Source organism: Pristiophorus japonicus, chromosome 17, assembly GCF_044704955.1.
Source record: "Pristiophorus japonicus isolate sPriJap1 chromosome 17, sPriJap1.hap1, whole genome shotgun sequence".
Taxonomy (NCBI): domain Eukaryota; kingdom Metazoa; phylum Chordata; class Chondrichthyes; family Pristiophoridae; genus Pristiophorus; species Pristiophorus japonicus.
Genome location: NC_091993.1, coordinates 21,129,416 through 21,146,026, shown reverse-complemented (window position 1 = coordinate 21,146,026; position 16,611 = coordinate 21,129,416). Strand labels below are relative to the sequence as shown.

Below are 16,611 nucleotides of genomic sequence, written 5' to 3'. Positions count from 1 at the left end.
AAACCCGGACATCAAAATCCACGGTACGGCCTTGGACAACGTGGACCATTTTTCCATACCTCGGGAGCCTACTATCAGCAAGGGCAGACCTCAATGACGAGGTCCAACACTGCCAGCGCAGCCTTTGGTCGCCTGAGGAAGAGAGTGTTTGAAGACCAGGACCTCAAATATGGCACCAAGCTTATGGTCCACAGGGCAGTAGTGATTACCGCCCTCCTATATGGCTGAGACGTGGACTATATACAGCAGACATGTCGAAGCCCTGGAGAAGTACCACCAGCGTTCCACAAGATCCTGCAAAACCATTGGGTTACTCAAGTGGACGCCATCCAACTGCCTGTTCTTCATTTGTGAACCGAGAGATTGAGTGTTAACTGGCTGTTTTACCAGGGAGGGCACAGAAGTACCGGGTATTGTCTCCACCTGAGGTTCGCACACTCTCAAGCAAACTTTCCAACTGGGATCGTTGGATAATGGCACTAAGCCAAGGCTTCTCACACCGAAGGAAGGACATAAGAAATAGGAGCAGGAGTAGGCCATTTGGCTCCTCGAACCTGCTCCACCATTTAATAAGATCATGGCTGATCTGATCATGGATTCAGTTCCATTTCCCTGCCCGCTCCCCATAACCCTTCACTCCCTTATCGCTCAAAAATCTGTCTATCTCCGCCTTAAATATATTTATGACCCAGCCTCCATAGCTCTCTGGAGCAGAGAATTCCACGGAGTTACAAACCTCAGAGAACAAATTCCTCCTCATCGCAGTTTCAATAGGATGGCCCCTTGTTCGGAGACTATGTCCCCGAGTTTTAGTTTCTCCTATGAGTGGAAATATCCTCTCTGTCAACAAGGTAAGTGCAATCAGCTAGGATCCCACCAGATGTAGAACATAGCGGGATGGAGCCTCTTGGCCAGGAGTCGTACTCTGCACTATGCACTTTAGTGATTCCCTAAGGCTAATGAACATTATTGGAATATTGACCGCATCCTGTTAAATGTTTCACTTTCACCATTGCAGGCATCCTGCCTACGATGAAGAGAACGGTTATGGAGCTATTTTGCCACAGGTGATTACGGCTGGCACAGTGACCCGACGGGCAGTCGAGCCAACCTGGCTAACGGCCAGCAACGCACGGGTATGTGACGGTAATAGAGAATGTTAGGAACATGGACTTTTTCCTCTTAAACACTGTTGATAACCGGCCCAATCCTCACAATCCTCATCTCAAGGAAATGGCTTGATGGGACAGTGTAGAGGGAACTTTACTCTGCATCTGACCTATGCCGTACCTCAGCTGGGTTGCTTAATGTTGATAAATGCTTGAAATGTGAATATTTTGCATTGATCAGTGTCTGTTGTGGCTCAGTGGGTAGCACCCTCGCCTCTGAGTCAGATGGTTGTGGGTTCAAGTCCCACTCCAGGAACTTGAGCACAAAAATCTAGGCTGACACTCCAGTGCAGTGCTGAGGGAGTGTTGCACTGTCGGAGGTAGTGTCTTTCGAATAAGACGTTAAACCGAGGTCCCAGGTTGACGTAAAAGAGCTCGTGGCACTATTTTGAGGAAGAGCAGGGGAGTTATCCCCGATGCCCTGGCCAATATTTATCCCTCAATCAACATCACTGAAACAGATTATCTGGTCATTATCACATTGTTATTTGTGGGAGCTTGCTGTGCGCAAGTTGGCTGTCGCGTTTCCTACATTACAACAGTGACTACACTTCAAAAAATACATAATTGGCTGTAAAGTGCTTTGGACGTCCGGTGTTCGTGAAAGACGCTATATAAATGCAAGTCTTAACATTGCAAGATATTGTAAACTATTTTGTTAAAGATGTCAGGGAGCCTGTGATTCAAGTGCCAGTATTTTGCTCCTGACTAGGTCATACTGTGCTCCTGCAGCTCGTCATTATTAGAAGCCCTTAGTTGTGTAACTGCGTCAGAATTAATACGTAAACATCAATTTGTTTTAATTATTTTTTGTAGTGTCCTGAAAACGCCACAATTCCCCAGGCAGCCTCTGGTATCTGACCCATGCGGCCATTCTTCATTGTGAGCCCGGGCACTGTAGACATTCGGGGTAATGTTCACTTTGTGCAATAGTGTAAATCGGACAATAGCGAATCGGCAGCCCGTTATAAATCTCTCCCCATTCTCATTTCCAATTATGTCGAGTGGGAATAAAAAACGAGAGATGTAAACGGGCTGCCGATTTACTATTGTCCATTTTACACTATCGCACAACAGCAATTTATATTTATATAAGCGCCTTTAACGTAGTAAAACATCCCAAGGCGCTTCATAGGAGTGTTACCAAACAACATTTGACACCAAGCCACTCAAGGAGAACATAAGAACATAAGAAATAGGAACAGGAGTAGGCCATACGGCCCCTCGAGCCTGCTCCACCATTCAATAAGACCATGGCTGATCTGATCATGGACTCAGCTCCACTTCCCCGCCCGCTCCCCATAACTCCTTATCCCCTTATCGTTTAAGAAACTGTCCATTTCTGTCTTAAATTTATTCAATGTCCCAGTTTCCACAGCTCTCTGAGGCAGCGAATTCCAGATTTACAACCCTCAGAGAAGAAATTTCTCATCTCTGTTTTAAATGGGCGGCCCCTTATTCTAAGATCATGCCCTCCTAGTTCTAATTTCCCCCATCAGTGGAAACATCCTCTCTGCATCCACCTTGTCAAGCCCCCTCATAATCTTATACGTTTCGATAAGATCACCTCTCATTCTTCTGAATTCCAATGAGTAGAGGCTGAACCTACTCAACCTTTCCTCATAAGTCAACCCCCTCATCCCAGGAATCAACCTAGTGAATCTTCTCTGAACTGCCTCCAAAGCAAGTATATCCTTTCGTAAATATGGAAACCAAAACTGCACGCGGTATTCCAGGTGTGGCCTCACCAATACCTTATATAGCTGTAGGAAGACTTCCCTGCTTTTATACTCCATTCCCTTTGCAATAAAGGCCAAGATACCATTGGCCTTCCTGATCACTTGCTGTACTTGCATACTATCCTTTTGTGTTTCATGCACAAGTACCCCAGGTCCCGCTGTACTGTGGCACTTTGCAATCTTTCTCCATTTAAATAATAACTTGCTCTTTGATTTTTTCTGCCAAAGTGCATGATCTCGCACTTTCTGACATTATACTCTATTTTTGGACAGATAACCAAAAGCTTGGTCAAAGAGGTAGAGTTTAAGGAGGAGAGAGAAGCAGAGAGGTTTAGGGAGGGAATTCCTATATTTAGGGCCTATGCAGCTGAAAACACATCTGCCAATGGTGGAGCGATTAAAATCAGGCATGCGCAAGAGGCCAGAATTGGAGGGGCACTGAGATCTGAGGGTTGGAGGGGGTTACAGAGATAGGGACGGGCGAGGCCATGGAGGGATTTGAAAACAAGGATGAGAATTGAGGCATTACCAGACTGGAAGCAAGCACGGGGAGGGGGCGGTGTCTGATGGGTGTTTGCATCGGTGCTTACCAAGGAAGAGGGGACTTTGCCAAAAGCTACGGTAAACGAGGTTGTTGCCAGGACACTGAATGAGATAAAAACAGATAAAGAGGAGGTACTAGAAAGGCTGGCAGAACTTAAAGTGGATAAGTCACCAGTCCGGATGGGATGCATCCTAGGTTGCAGAGGGAAGTAAGGGTAGAAGTTGTGTTGGCCACAATCTACCAGTTCTCCTTAAATAGAGGGGTGGTGCATGAGGACTAGAGGATTGCAAATGTTACACCCTTGGATAGACTAGAGAAGCTGGGGTTGTTCTCCTTGGAGCAGGGAAGGCTAAGAGGAGATTTGATAGAGGTGTTTAAAATAATGAAAGGTTTAGCTAAAGTAAATGAAGAGAAACCATTTCCAATAGCTGAAAGGTCAATAACCAGAGGGCACAGATTTAAGGTGATTGGCAAAAGAACCAGAGGATTTGGAATGCACTGCCTAATAGGGTGGTGAATGAATACAGATTCAATAGAAACCTTGAAAAGAAAATTGGATGATTTCTTGAAGGAGAATAAATTGCAGGGATATAGGGAAAGAGCGGGGAAGTGGGACTAACTGGATTGCTCTTCGAAAGAGTTGGCACGGACTCGATGGGCCGAATGGGCTGCTTTTGTGTTGTACTATTCTATGATTCTATGGGTGAATGGGACTTGATGCAAGTTGGGATACGGGTAGCAGAGTTTTGAATGAGCTCAAGTTTATGGAGGGTGGAAGATGGGAGGCCAGCCAGGAGAGCATTGGAATAGTCGAGTCTAGAGGTAACAAAGGCACGGAGTAGGGTTTAAGCACCGATCAAAATACCCGCCCCCCCCCCCCTGAATGTCTACAGACTATTCAAGTGTGTGGGGGACAGCCAATCACAATCATACTGTCACTCAACATCCACACATGTGCAGCCGGGTCATTGGGTACTGATCAGAAGCAAGCCCACGAGGCAGTTTTGCCCTGGCCCAATTGCAGCACCTCCTCAGCTAACTTCGCGCAGATTCAGAATGGAATTTTCCTGGTCTGCATAGCGCATTACCACTCAGGCATTTACTCACTGAGGTGCCACGATGGGAGCCATTATTATATTGTTAACCCTATGGAGAATGTAAATGGATTGCATTCCTTCCTCTCCCTTCACAGGCCGATCGTGTGGGCAGTGAACTGAAGGCAATGGTTCAGGTACCTCCTGGGTACCACTTGGTCGGAGCAGATGTTGACTCACAGGAGTTGTGGATTGCAGCCATCCTCGGGGAAGCCCATTTTGCTGGAATACATGGTAAGCAATGTTCCCTCTTATTTTTCTTTTGGGTGTGCGGCCCCTTTTCGCCCAAGCGCGGTAGTTTACATTGAAAAAGCCGGTCCGGGGCTGCCGGGCCTGGCGGAGAGCGCCGCGCACTTTCTCGGGAACATTGATGGTAATCCGGACACACTGAGGTCTGAGGTGTCGCAGACTCCTGGAACCACAAACTCCAAAAGTGGACTACATCCTACAGTTCAGGTGTTGATCTCATCTACACAATGTACATATTGAGGGAACTCTCCCAATTAATTTTTTATCATACACAGATCACATGGCCTTTCAGCCTGAAGTCAGGATGAGCTATTTGCATCTTTCTCCTTTTATATTAAGGGTTAGGTAAAGCAGTAATGGGGGGAAATGGATGGTGGGACTCTGGCCTCTTATGCATCACCCCTCCCTTTGCCCCATCACTAGCACCGCTGCCTTCAGCCTTCTCGGCCCCATGCTCTGGAATTCCCTCCCTAAACCCCTCCACCTCCCTCTCCTCCTTTTAAGACCTTCCTTTAAATCCATCTTTTTGGACAAGATTTTGGTCACCTTTCCTAGTATTTGATTTTTTGGCTCGATGTCCATTTTCATCTGATTATGCTTCTGTGAAGTGCCTTGGTATGTTTTACTATTTTGAAGGTGCTCTATAAATGAAAGTTTTTACATCGGATATACAGCACAGAAACAGGCCATTCGGCCCAACCAGTCCATGCCAGTGTTTATGTCCACTCGAGCTTCCTCCCGTCTTTCCTCATCTAAATCTATCAGCATAACCCTCTATTCCCTTCTCCCTCATATGCTTATCTAACCACCCCATAAATGCATCGATACTATTTGCTTCAACCACTCGCTGTTGTTATGTCTGTAAAGTACTTATGAATAACTCAACGAGGCAATGTGTTGTACTCAAACTGTAGTGACCTTGGTCCTTTATTCGTAACTCCAGAGAGAGGCAGCCGCGTGGTGGTTACCCTTTTATACAACCCCTGCCACCAGGGCAGGAAACCCCGGTCTCCACCAGTTGCACCCTCTAGTGGTGCCAGCATAGTATATACACAGTGTAAACCTTATTGACAGTGCATCAGATAAACAAGTCTCCATCTTATGCAACTATACAGTGACTACACAGAGAGTATATCTATAGTCTGCATATATAACACCTGTGGCAGCGAGTTCCACATTCTCACCACTCTTTTTGGGTGAAGAAGTTTCTTCTGAATTCCCTATTTGATTTCTTGGTGACTGTCTTATATTGATGGCCTCTAGTTATGCTCTGCCCCACAAGTGGAAACTTTCTGTATCTACTCTATCAAAGCCTTTCATGACTTTAAAGACCTCTATTAGGTCACCCCTCAGCCGCCTTCTTTCAAGAGAAAAGAGACCCAGTATGTTCATCCTTTCCTAATCGGTGAGACCTTGCATTTCTGGTATCATCCTTGTAAATCTTCTCTGCACCCTCTCCAGTGTCTCTACATTATTTTTATAATATGGTGATCAGAATTGCACACACTACTCCAAATGTGAAGTTATTGAACATTTTTTTTTAACATTGGGATTTATGCATTTTTTTTAACATTGGGATTTATGCTTGAATGCAGCCTGTACTGATGAAGTGAAATGCTGATTGTAAGGGTCTGAATGAAGTGCATTTGGGCAGTCTGAGTTATTGCTTCTAATTTGCTACTAAAGAAAAAGCCATCGGGTGCCTGTCGTGGCCAAAGCAAAATGTCACATTGGTGAGCGAGGTTGGAGCTGAGGCACCAAGGCTTAATCTACACTTCCTAAGTATGTTACAAATTTGGGTCTACCGTTAATACCTTCTTGGGTTCAGTGGCATTAGTCACGCCTGTGACCATTGTCCACATGTTGTGTTTCTGGGAGTTGACTCGTACTGCCCTGCAACAGCAGGATTGTGACAATACCCCCTTGTGCCTAAAGCTGGATATTTGTGTCTTCACACACACGCTTCTTTAATCTCTCCAAAGGCAACCAACTACAACTTGCATTTATATAGCGCCTTTGATGTTGAAAACATTCCAAGTTGCTTCACAGGAGCCTAATGAGACAAAACTTGACCAAAGAAAAATTGACCAAGCAAACACTTGGCTGTATAGGGCCAACTACAAATCGATCAGTAAAATTGATCAGTATAATATAGAACAGTAGTTAGAATCGGACACACTTATTCAATCTGCACAGCCTTACGTACAAAATAAAGAAAACACTACGCTTCCTCACATCAGTGAGCTCTCTTACTTGACTTAAACAAGAGGACTTCTAACTGTCGTCCAGCATTTCTAACCGCTTGGTCACAGCCTTTGCTGAACCTGACTACCTTGCAGCATTCTGTTTCAATAATCTGACTGCTTCGCTGTGTCCCTGTCTGTTTTATCTTCCTTTCTTTACAGCCAAAAATGAAAGCTGCCACACTGCCGAGAGCTGAGGAGCAGAGGCTTGCCAACGCACCATTGTGATGCATTTATCAATTACTGACACGTTAACAAATTGCTGCTTCTTTAGTCTTTGGAGAATACAATGAATATTAACCATATTTCATTTAGGTGCCTTCTTTCTGCATGGGCTGAATGGCCTTTCAACATTGTTGGCATTTCTAATGTTCTACAATTATAAGGAAAAGAAAGACTTGCATTTATATAGCGCCTTTCACGACCACCGGACGTCCCAAAGCGCTTTATAGCCAATGAAGTACTTTTTGAAGTGTGGTCACTGTTGTAATGTGGGAAACGCGGCAGCCAATTTGCGCATTATTCCAGTAATGACGGAACATAGAAACATAGAAAATAGGTGCAGGAGTAGGCCATTCGGCCCTTCTAGCCTGCACCGCCATTCAATGAGTTCATGGCTGAACATTCAACTTCAGTACCCCATTCCTGCTTTCTCGCCATACCCCTTGATCCCCCTAGTAGTAAGGACCTCATCTAACTCCTTTTTGAATATATTTAGTGAATTGGCCTCAACAACTTTCTGTGGTAGAGAATTCCACAGGTTCACCACTCTCTGGGTGAAGAAGTTCCTCCGCATCTCGGTCCTAAATGGCTTACCCCTTATCCTTAGACTGTGACCTCTGGTTCTGGACTTCCCCAACATTGGGAACATTCTTCCTGCATCTAACCTGTCTAACCCCGTCAGAATTTTAAATGTTTCTATGAGGTCCCCTCTCATTCTTCTGAACTCCAGTGAATACAAGCCCAGTTGATCCAGTCTTTCTTGATAGGTCAGTCCCGCCATCCCGGGAATCAGTCTGGTGAACCTTCGCTGCACTCCCTCAATAGCAAGAATGTCCTTCCTCAGGTTAGGAGACCAAAACTGTACACAATACTCCAGGTGTGGCCTCACCAATGCCCTGTACAACTGTAGCAACACCTCCCTGCCCCTGTACTCAAATCCCCTTGCTATGAAGGCCAACATGCCATTTGCTTTCTTAACCGCCTGCTGCACCTGCATGCCAACCTTCAATGACTGATGTACCATGACACCCAGGTCTCTTTGCACCTCCCCTTTTCCTAATCTGTCACCATTCAGATAATAGTCTGTCTCTCTGTTTTTACCACCAAAGTGGATAACCTCACATTTATCCACATTATACTTCATCTGCCATGCATTTGCCCACTCACCTAACCTATCCAAGTCGCTCTGCAGCCTCACAGCATCCTCCTCGCAGCTCACACTGCCACCCAACTTAGTGTCATCCGCAAATTTGGAGATACTACATGTAATCCCCTCATCTAAATCATTAATGTACAGTGTAAACAGCTGGGGCCCCAGCACAGAACCTTGCGGTACCCCACTAGTCACTGCCTGCCATTCTGAAAAGTACCCATTTACTCCTACTCTTTGCTTCCTGTCTGACAACCAGTTCTCAATCCATGTCAGCACACTACCCCCAATCCCATGTGCTCTAACTTTGCACATCAATCTCTTGTGTGGGACCTTGTCGAACGCCTTCTGAAAGTCTAAATATACCACATCAACTGGTTCTTCCTTGTCCACTCTACTGGAAACATCCTCAAAAAATTCCAGAAGATTTGTTAAGCATGATTTCCCTTTCACAAATCCATGCTGACTTGGACCTATCATGTCACCTCTTTCCAAATGCACTGCTATGACATCCTTAATAATTGATTCCATCATTTTACCCACTACCGATGTCAGGCTGACCGGTCTATAATTCCCTGTTTTCTCTCTCCCTCCTTTTTTAAAAAGTGGGGTTACATTGGCTACCCTCTACTCTATAGGAACTGATCCAGAGTCAATGGAATGTTGGAAAATTACTGTCAACGCATCCACTATTTCCAAGGCCACCTCCTTAAGTTCTCTGGGATGCAGTCCATCAGGCCCTGAGGATTTATCGGCCTTCAATCCCATCAATTTCCCCAACACAATTTCCCTCAGTTCCTCCTCCTTACTAGACCCCCCGACCCCTTTTATAACCGGAAGGTTGTTCGTGTCCTCCTTCGTGAATACCGAACCAAAGTACTTGTTCAATTGGTCCGCCATTTCTTTGTTCCCCGTTATGACTTCCCCTGATTCTGACTGCAGGGGACCTACGTTTGTCTTTACTAACCTTTTTCTCTTTACATATCTATAGAAACTTTTGCAATCCGTCTTAATGTTCCCTGCAAGCTTCTTCTCATACTCCATTTTCCCTGCCCTAATCAAACCCTTTGTCCTCCTCTGCTGAGTTCTAAATTTCTCCCAGTCCCCAGGTTCACTGCTATTTCTGGCCAATTTGTATGCCACTTCCTTGGCTTTAATACTATCCCTGATTTCCCTTGATAGCCACGGTTGAGCCACCTTCCCTTTTTTATTTTTATGCCAGACAGGAATGTACAATTGTTGTAGTTCATCCATGCGGTTTCTAAATGTCTGCCATTGCCCATCCACAGTCAACCCCTTAAGTATCATTCGCCAATCCATCCCAGCCAATTCACGCCTCATACCTTCAAAGTTAGCCTTCTTTAAGTTCTGGACCATGGTCTCTGAATTAACTGTTTCAAAGCGGGAAGGTGACCCATTTACAGTAACGTATAACAGACCAGAGTGCATGTACATACAATAACATTAATCAGTCTTGAATTAAGTTATGTGGTGTCGTCTGGGGTTTTAACCAGAACGATGGGCTATCTTTGTAGGTGGCATTTGGTGACACCACTATTCCTGGCTAGAATGGAGGTGATTGGGTAATTCCACCATCAATCACGCCTGGAGACTGCACTGTTGTAAGTGACCGTGATTGAGTTGAAGCACATAATTTGTATGTAACTATGCTCCACTCACTGCACGTGGCTGCAGCAATCACCCTGCTTTTATCGGGAGAAGTTGCTGTCATTTCGATCACGGGTTCTGTTTGCTGTATTTGGTATAAATAGACTTTGTAGGCTGTTTGGTGAAGTACGCCGTTCAAACAGACTCTATCTGCTCAGTAAATAGACTTTGTTTGAGTCCTGCCTTAAGTCCCATCCCTGCCTCCAACTCATTGGCTGACACAGTGGTGCTAATAGCCACTCTGATCTGTGTACAGCCGGTGTGCCAGGATAATGTGGCTACTTCTCCTCGGTGAGATCCTCAACAAATTGATTTTCGCTCTCTGTCCCTGAAGCCTGATGCAATTAGCAAACCATTCAGCTTGGTGACTCTGCTACCTTTGGCTATAAATGACGTTCCACCCAACTTTCTCTCCCCTCAGGCTGCACTGCATTCGGCTGGATGACACTGCAGGGGAAAAAGAGCGGTGGCACAGACCTGCACAGCAAGACAGCTGCCACTGTGGGAATCAGCCGGGAGCACGCCAAGGTTTTCAACTACGGACGGATATACGGTGCTGGGCAGCCGTTTGCAGAACGGCTCCTCACGCAGTTTAACCACCGTCTGACACCTCAGGAAGCCGAAGAAAAAGCACGGCAGATGTACGCAGCGACCAAGGGTATCCGGAGGTGAGCTCTCTCTACACCATTTACTCTCGGTCCAATTCATTCTTATTGGCAAATAACCTGTTTACTGTGATGCTTGTTAGCTCTTTGACAGTGCTGGAGAGCGTGAGGCTGGGGCATCCAGTGACCTCTTCGGTGGGTAAAATTGTGTCAGTTGATTTTTCAGTTTCTCACACGAGCTCTACTCTGAGTCAGTTTGCACATTTGTGTTTTATTGAGTGTGATTTTGTGGTTCAGACACACCCATTTCTCGTCCATTATGATCCTTTACTGTCATCTGAGGACACTTTTGTCCTGTCTACCTGGGTTGGATTAGATGGGACTGCAAGGAAAGAACTCATTGTACATGAACAGTTTATTAATTATATAGCGCCTTTAATGTAATAAAAACGTCCCAAGGTGCTTCACAACGGCGTTGCAAGACAAAACAGATAGATTTAACACTGAGCCACAAAAGAAGAAATTAATGCAGATGACCAAGAGCTTGTTTACAGAGGTAGGTTTCAAGGAATGTCTTAAAGAGGGAAAGAGAGGTAGAGAGGCGGAGAGGTTTAGGGAGGGAGTTCCAGAGCTTAGGGCCCACGCAGCTGAAGGCACGGCCGCCGATGGTTAAGCAGTTATAATGTTGAGGGATGTTCAAGAGGAAATAATTTGAGAAGTTTAGTAGGAGATAAACGCACACTGAATTTAATGGTTACTTTTCAGGAATACTGTGTGTCCGTTCGTGCCTCGTCTTTTCTCACCACTCAGTTTTTTCACCTCTGCCACCTATTTACCTCCATCTCGCTCCTGATGGCAGTGACTCTTGCCGAGTTATAGTTCCATAAGTGCCAAATACTGTCCCGTACCTCACCCAAGTGGTCATGTGTGAGTGTAAAGCATGAGTGTCGGCAGCTTGTCCAGACTTCAAATACAAATCCTGATGTACACTGTCTGAACTGCATCAGCAGTGGCTGCTTCTTCATAGGCAGTCCCTCGCAGTCGAGGATGAATTGCTTCCACACCAACGAGTTCTCAGGTGACTGATGAGTCCGATGCGGGAACCTACCGTCTCTGTGAGGCAATCGGTGGTTGGAGGGACCGGTGGGTGGGGTGCTTGGGTTGTTGTGCACTCCTTCCACTGTTTGCGCTTGTCTTCCGCATGCTCCCGGCGGAGAGACTCTCGGTGTTCGGCGCCTTACCGGATGCTTCCCCTCCACTTTGAGCGGTCTTGGGCCAGGGATTCCCAGGTGTCGATGGGGATGTTGCACTTTTTCAAGGAGGCTTTGAGGGTGTCCTTGAAGCGTTTCCTCTGCCCACCTGGGACTCGCTTGCCATGTCGGAGCTCTGACTAAAGCGCTTGTTTTGGGCATGCGGACAGTGCGGCCCGTCCATTGGAGCTGATCGAGTGTGGTCAGTGCTTCGATGCTGGGGGATGTTGGCCTGAGAGAGAACGCTGACGTCAGTGCGTCTATCCTGCCAGTGGATTTGCAGGATCTTGTGAATGCAGCGTTGGAGATACTTCTCCAGTGTTTTAAGCTGCCTGCTGTACATAGTACATGTTTCTGAAGCATATAGGAGAGTAGGTATCACTACTGCCCTGTAGAGACCATGAGCTTGATGCCGGGTTTGAGGATTAGCAGTGGCTAAGGATACATGCACAATACAGACTAAAGCAGACTGTGATTCAAATATTTATTTAGAGAATTAGGCAATTACTTAACTGTTAATGTTTGTGGAGTGGCAAGTCTTCTAGTCCACAGACAGCAAGTACAAGTATATTGACGTTTTTCTCCAGTATAATAAACTGAATGTGAAGAGTTCAAATAACAGGTAAAAAGGAGGAGGATCAGGGAAGGCTATTGAAGTGAACAAAATAAATGTTTTTCAAGAGGTGATTTCTAGTGAAAAGGAGGGTTTGAGGGACTGATCTCCGAACAAGAAAAAAAGACTTGCATTTATAGAGTGTCTTTCAGGATGTCCCAAACCACTTTACAGCCAATTAAGTGCTTTTGAAGTTTACTCACTGTAGGAAATGCGGTAGCCAATTTGCGCATAGCAAGCTCCCATGAACAGCAATGACCAAATAATCTTTTTTTTGTGATGTTAATTGAGGAATAAATATTGGCCAGGACACTACTCGACAAACAGCATATAAAAGTATACTCCAGTATCATAAACTGATGAAGAGTTCAAATAATAGCTGAAACTGAGGAGGAGGCAGGCTCGTTAAACCTAATGGCTTAAGAGTTCTTTATGGTCTCATTTCATTACACGAACTTTAAAATAGCAGAAACTTGAACTGACTAAGCCCGAATTCCAGCTGCTACTTTGATTTGAAACAGGTGTGTGCTTTCAGAAGATGGGGAGTGGCTGGAGAAGGAGCTGGGCATCTCCGTGGAGAGGGCAGAAAACGGAACTGTCTCTGCCACGGATGCACGGAGAATCCAGAGAGAGGCTGCAAAAAGGTCGGTGTGCTTTTGGAAATTGGTAAATACCTAAATATAAATGTACCTCGCTATCTATGTCAGCAACTCTTCTAATGCAATCCAGGGGGTTGCCATTTGCAGCCCACCTTTTCTTCCTTTGTGGCTTTCAACAGACTCTTTGACTGTAGGGTACCGACCGGCTGTAGGGTATTGACCTTTCTAGGATTCACCTCCTTCCTCCTCTTGCTCTCTGGCAAAAGACAGCGAGGGAGTGCTATTCGGAGGCAGGAATATCCTAGCTTCACCACAGCAGTTGAAATTCCTATTAAAATACAAGCATTGAGCCAGTAAAAAAAGTGCTAATGGCAATTGAAATCAATAGCTCACTATCCAGGGGAATCGCAAATCTCACCATAGTGGATTGGAATGGGCTCCAGACAAGAAGTTTGTACTGTATGTAGTTACATTAACGTATAGATATACTGCTGTGTCGAAATGCAATGTGTGCATTTAATTTGCCTGCAGTAACTCCTCTAGTTAACGTGAGCGAAAATATTGAACTATAAGACAGGAAAACTGGAGGACATTACACCTGATGACATTAAAAGTTATTTAAACATGTCCAAGGTAAATCGAAACACGGTTTCTTTCGGTGCCACTGGATGCTGTTGTAGGTTTGTTGAGTTGGTCTTTGCCTCTGGGCAGCATTCTGTAGATGCTGAAGACTAAAGTGGCTGAGCTCAACAGAACCCTAATCACCATGCAGTCATAGAATGTTGGGATGGAGGTTTCCATCTTTCCCTGCCCACCAGTCCAGTGAGATTGTGTGAAGTGGCACTGATCAAACAAATTTATTTGTTCATGGAGGGGAAAAAAAAAAGCTGTGAGAAATTATCCCGGGGGTGCATAAAATTCTGAGGGGTCTAGATAAAGTGGATAGGAAGGACCTGTTTCCCTTAGCAGAGTGGTCAATAACTAGCAGGCATAGATTTAAAGTAATTGGTAGAAGAATTAAAGGGAAGTTGAAGAGAAATCTTGTTACCCAGAGGGTTATGGGGTGGTCAGGAACTCCTGCCTGAAACTGTGGTAGAGGCAGAAATCCTCAACGAATTTAAGTAGTACTTGGATATGCATTGGAAGTGCCATAACCTACAGGGCTATGGACCAAGAGCTGGCAAGTGAGAATAGACTGGATAGTTCTTTTCCGGCTGGCGCGGACACGGTGGGCCAAAAGGCCGCCTGTGCCGTAAATTTCTATGACTCTATGACATCCCACACAGCAGTTTGTGAAGAGATGCAAGGACCAAAGTCTGAGACAAAAGTCAACTATGACCTGAAGTCATGATGAAACTCAGCTAAGATACTCTTGCAGTTGAAATGTCTGCCACTCACTATCTGGCCTCATGTGAAATGTGGTGCAGTGAGGAATTAGAATTGCATCCCATTACAATCAGCACCTTTAAGGGCGGGGAGGAGGGATCTGCTGAAATAAAATTGTACCAAGTTCAGCCAGAGTCCCCAAAAGCAGGATATGAGTCTCCCTGCTTTATTTCTCTATCCTCCATTCATTGTTGTGCTTATGTTCAATTAGAATCTGCACTCATTGCTGTTCTTCTGTTCAGTTAGAATAATTCAACAATTTTAAAGCATTTTCTTTCACTTGGACTGTACAGGTCTAACGGTGCCAAGTGGAGGGTTGTGAAGCAACGGGTCTGGAGTGGGGGCACAGAGTCCGAAATGTTCAACAAATTGGAATCTATCGCCACATCCCGCTCCCCCCGCACTCCAGTCTTGGACTGCTCTATTAGCAGAGCTCTGGAACCAGGTGCAGTAGGATATGAGGTATTGATAACCCTTTTTAATTCGATTCCTACTCTTTGTTTCAAAAAGGTTTCATGTAGCAATGTCTAAAAACTCACAATCTTGGGATTAAGCTCAAATGGCATTTAAACAGGGGCAGCAATAATCCATCTGACCTCCCTCATTCTTCAGACTTTTAAAGCTTAATCTAGAAGTCACCTAAATACAATATCCTGAACTGCCTTGTCCTGCCTCCTATACTTTGCAACTTTGGTGTTTTGCATTGTGGACTTAGCAGCTCTCCTTAGCTGATCAATAAACAAATGCAGCCAGGCTAAGACCATATTTTCTTTGTACAACAGAACTTTTTCCTTTATGTACAAAAGTGAAAATATGAAGTTTGGAAAATGTGCAAACTGTGATTTGCCCTTCTGCACTTTATTTTCTACACTTCTATGAGAATATAAGCATGTTTTTAAAAAAAACTTTGGGCCTATCCAAATGGACTTTCCTAGCCTGCACATTGCTAAATTCCTCTATCTATTCAAAATATAGGTAGTTGCTGTCTCTATTTCAAAGCACTGTGGTTATGACAAACAAGTTTTATGTCGAGGGTTATGGGGAGCGGGCAGGGAAGTGGAGTTGAGGCCAAGTTCCGATCAGCCATGATATTGAATGGCGCAGCATGCTCGAGGGCCCAAATGGCCTACTCCTGCTCCTATTTCTTAGGTTCTTATCTAGTTGTTAAAACCTAAAGTGGGGACAGGAGGAGAAAGAGTTAAAAGCAATTCCAGTTGTCATTTTAAGACTTCACAGCAAAAATTTGATTCATACACCTTACAGATGTGCGGAACTAGTTCTGACCATTTTGATGTTCTGCCATTCCTTCCCTTCCACAGTTCATGACCAGCCGTGTGAACTGGGTGGTGCAGAGTTCGGCTGTGGATTACCTACATCTGATGTTGGTGTCCATGAAGTGGCTGTTTGAGGAGTTCGGTATTGATGGCAGATTCTGTATCAGCATTCACGATGAGGTCCGTTATTTAGTGAATAGTGAAGATAGATATCGAGCGGCGCTGGCACTGCAGATTACTAACCTTCTGACGCGGTAGGAGACACGTTTTTTCTTTCAGATTCAACTTTCTTTTTCCAGATGTTACTTTGATTTCATGAAGGTAGATATTACTCATGCAAAATTAAACTGGTATTTTTGTCATCTCCAATGGCTCAGTTGATATGCACATTGTGCAGTGTGGGACTGGGTAATACAGCTGAGCAGGTCTCAAGTTCAGTACTGTTCCTGTGGGGAGTTGGCTGCTGCAATTGGCTCCAATACGTAGAATGTGCGGTTGGGAAATCAGTCATGGTTCCTGCTCCTGCTCACGACCCCGTGTCCACCTGCTTCAGAGTTCATGTGTGGACACAAGGATCGGGTTTAGTTGGGACATCCCCCACCCCCCTACTATTAATTGCCTCCCACCACTCACTGTCTGCACCTAAAAATGTGAAGAACAACCACTTGGGTGAGCTGCCAGAGGATGGAACTGTACTTCAGCAAGAGTCAGCATCTTCAGGACAGGAGAGAAGAATTGGAAAAAATAGGCAGGGAAATGTATTATAATGTTGGACAAAAGGCGGTAAATAATCTGCAAGGTGTACT

At 45.1% G+C, this 16,611-nt stretch overlaps 1 protein-coding gene across 1 annotated transcript in view; it reads left to right on the top strand.

Annotated features, from left to right (window-relative positions):
- Positions 1–16,611, top strand: part of polg (polymerase (DNA directed), gamma) — a 55,031-nt gene that overhangs the window by 34,444 nt on the left and 3,976 nt on the right. Inside the window, exons 16-21 of the mRNA XM_070858461.1 lie at positions 1,019–1,136; positions 4,645–4,780; positions 10,500–10,746; positions 13,068–13,190; positions 14,825–14,993; positions 15,851–16,059. Of these exons, the coding sequence (XP_070714562.1) occupies positions 1,019–1,136; positions 4,645–4,780; positions 10,500–10,746; positions 13,068–13,190; positions 14,825–14,993; positions 15,851–16,059 (1,002 nt within the window). The remainder of the gene's footprint in view (positions 1–1,018; positions 1,137–4,644; positions 4,781–10,499; positions 10,747–13,067; positions 13,191–14,824; positions 14,994–15,850; positions 16,060–16,611) is intronic.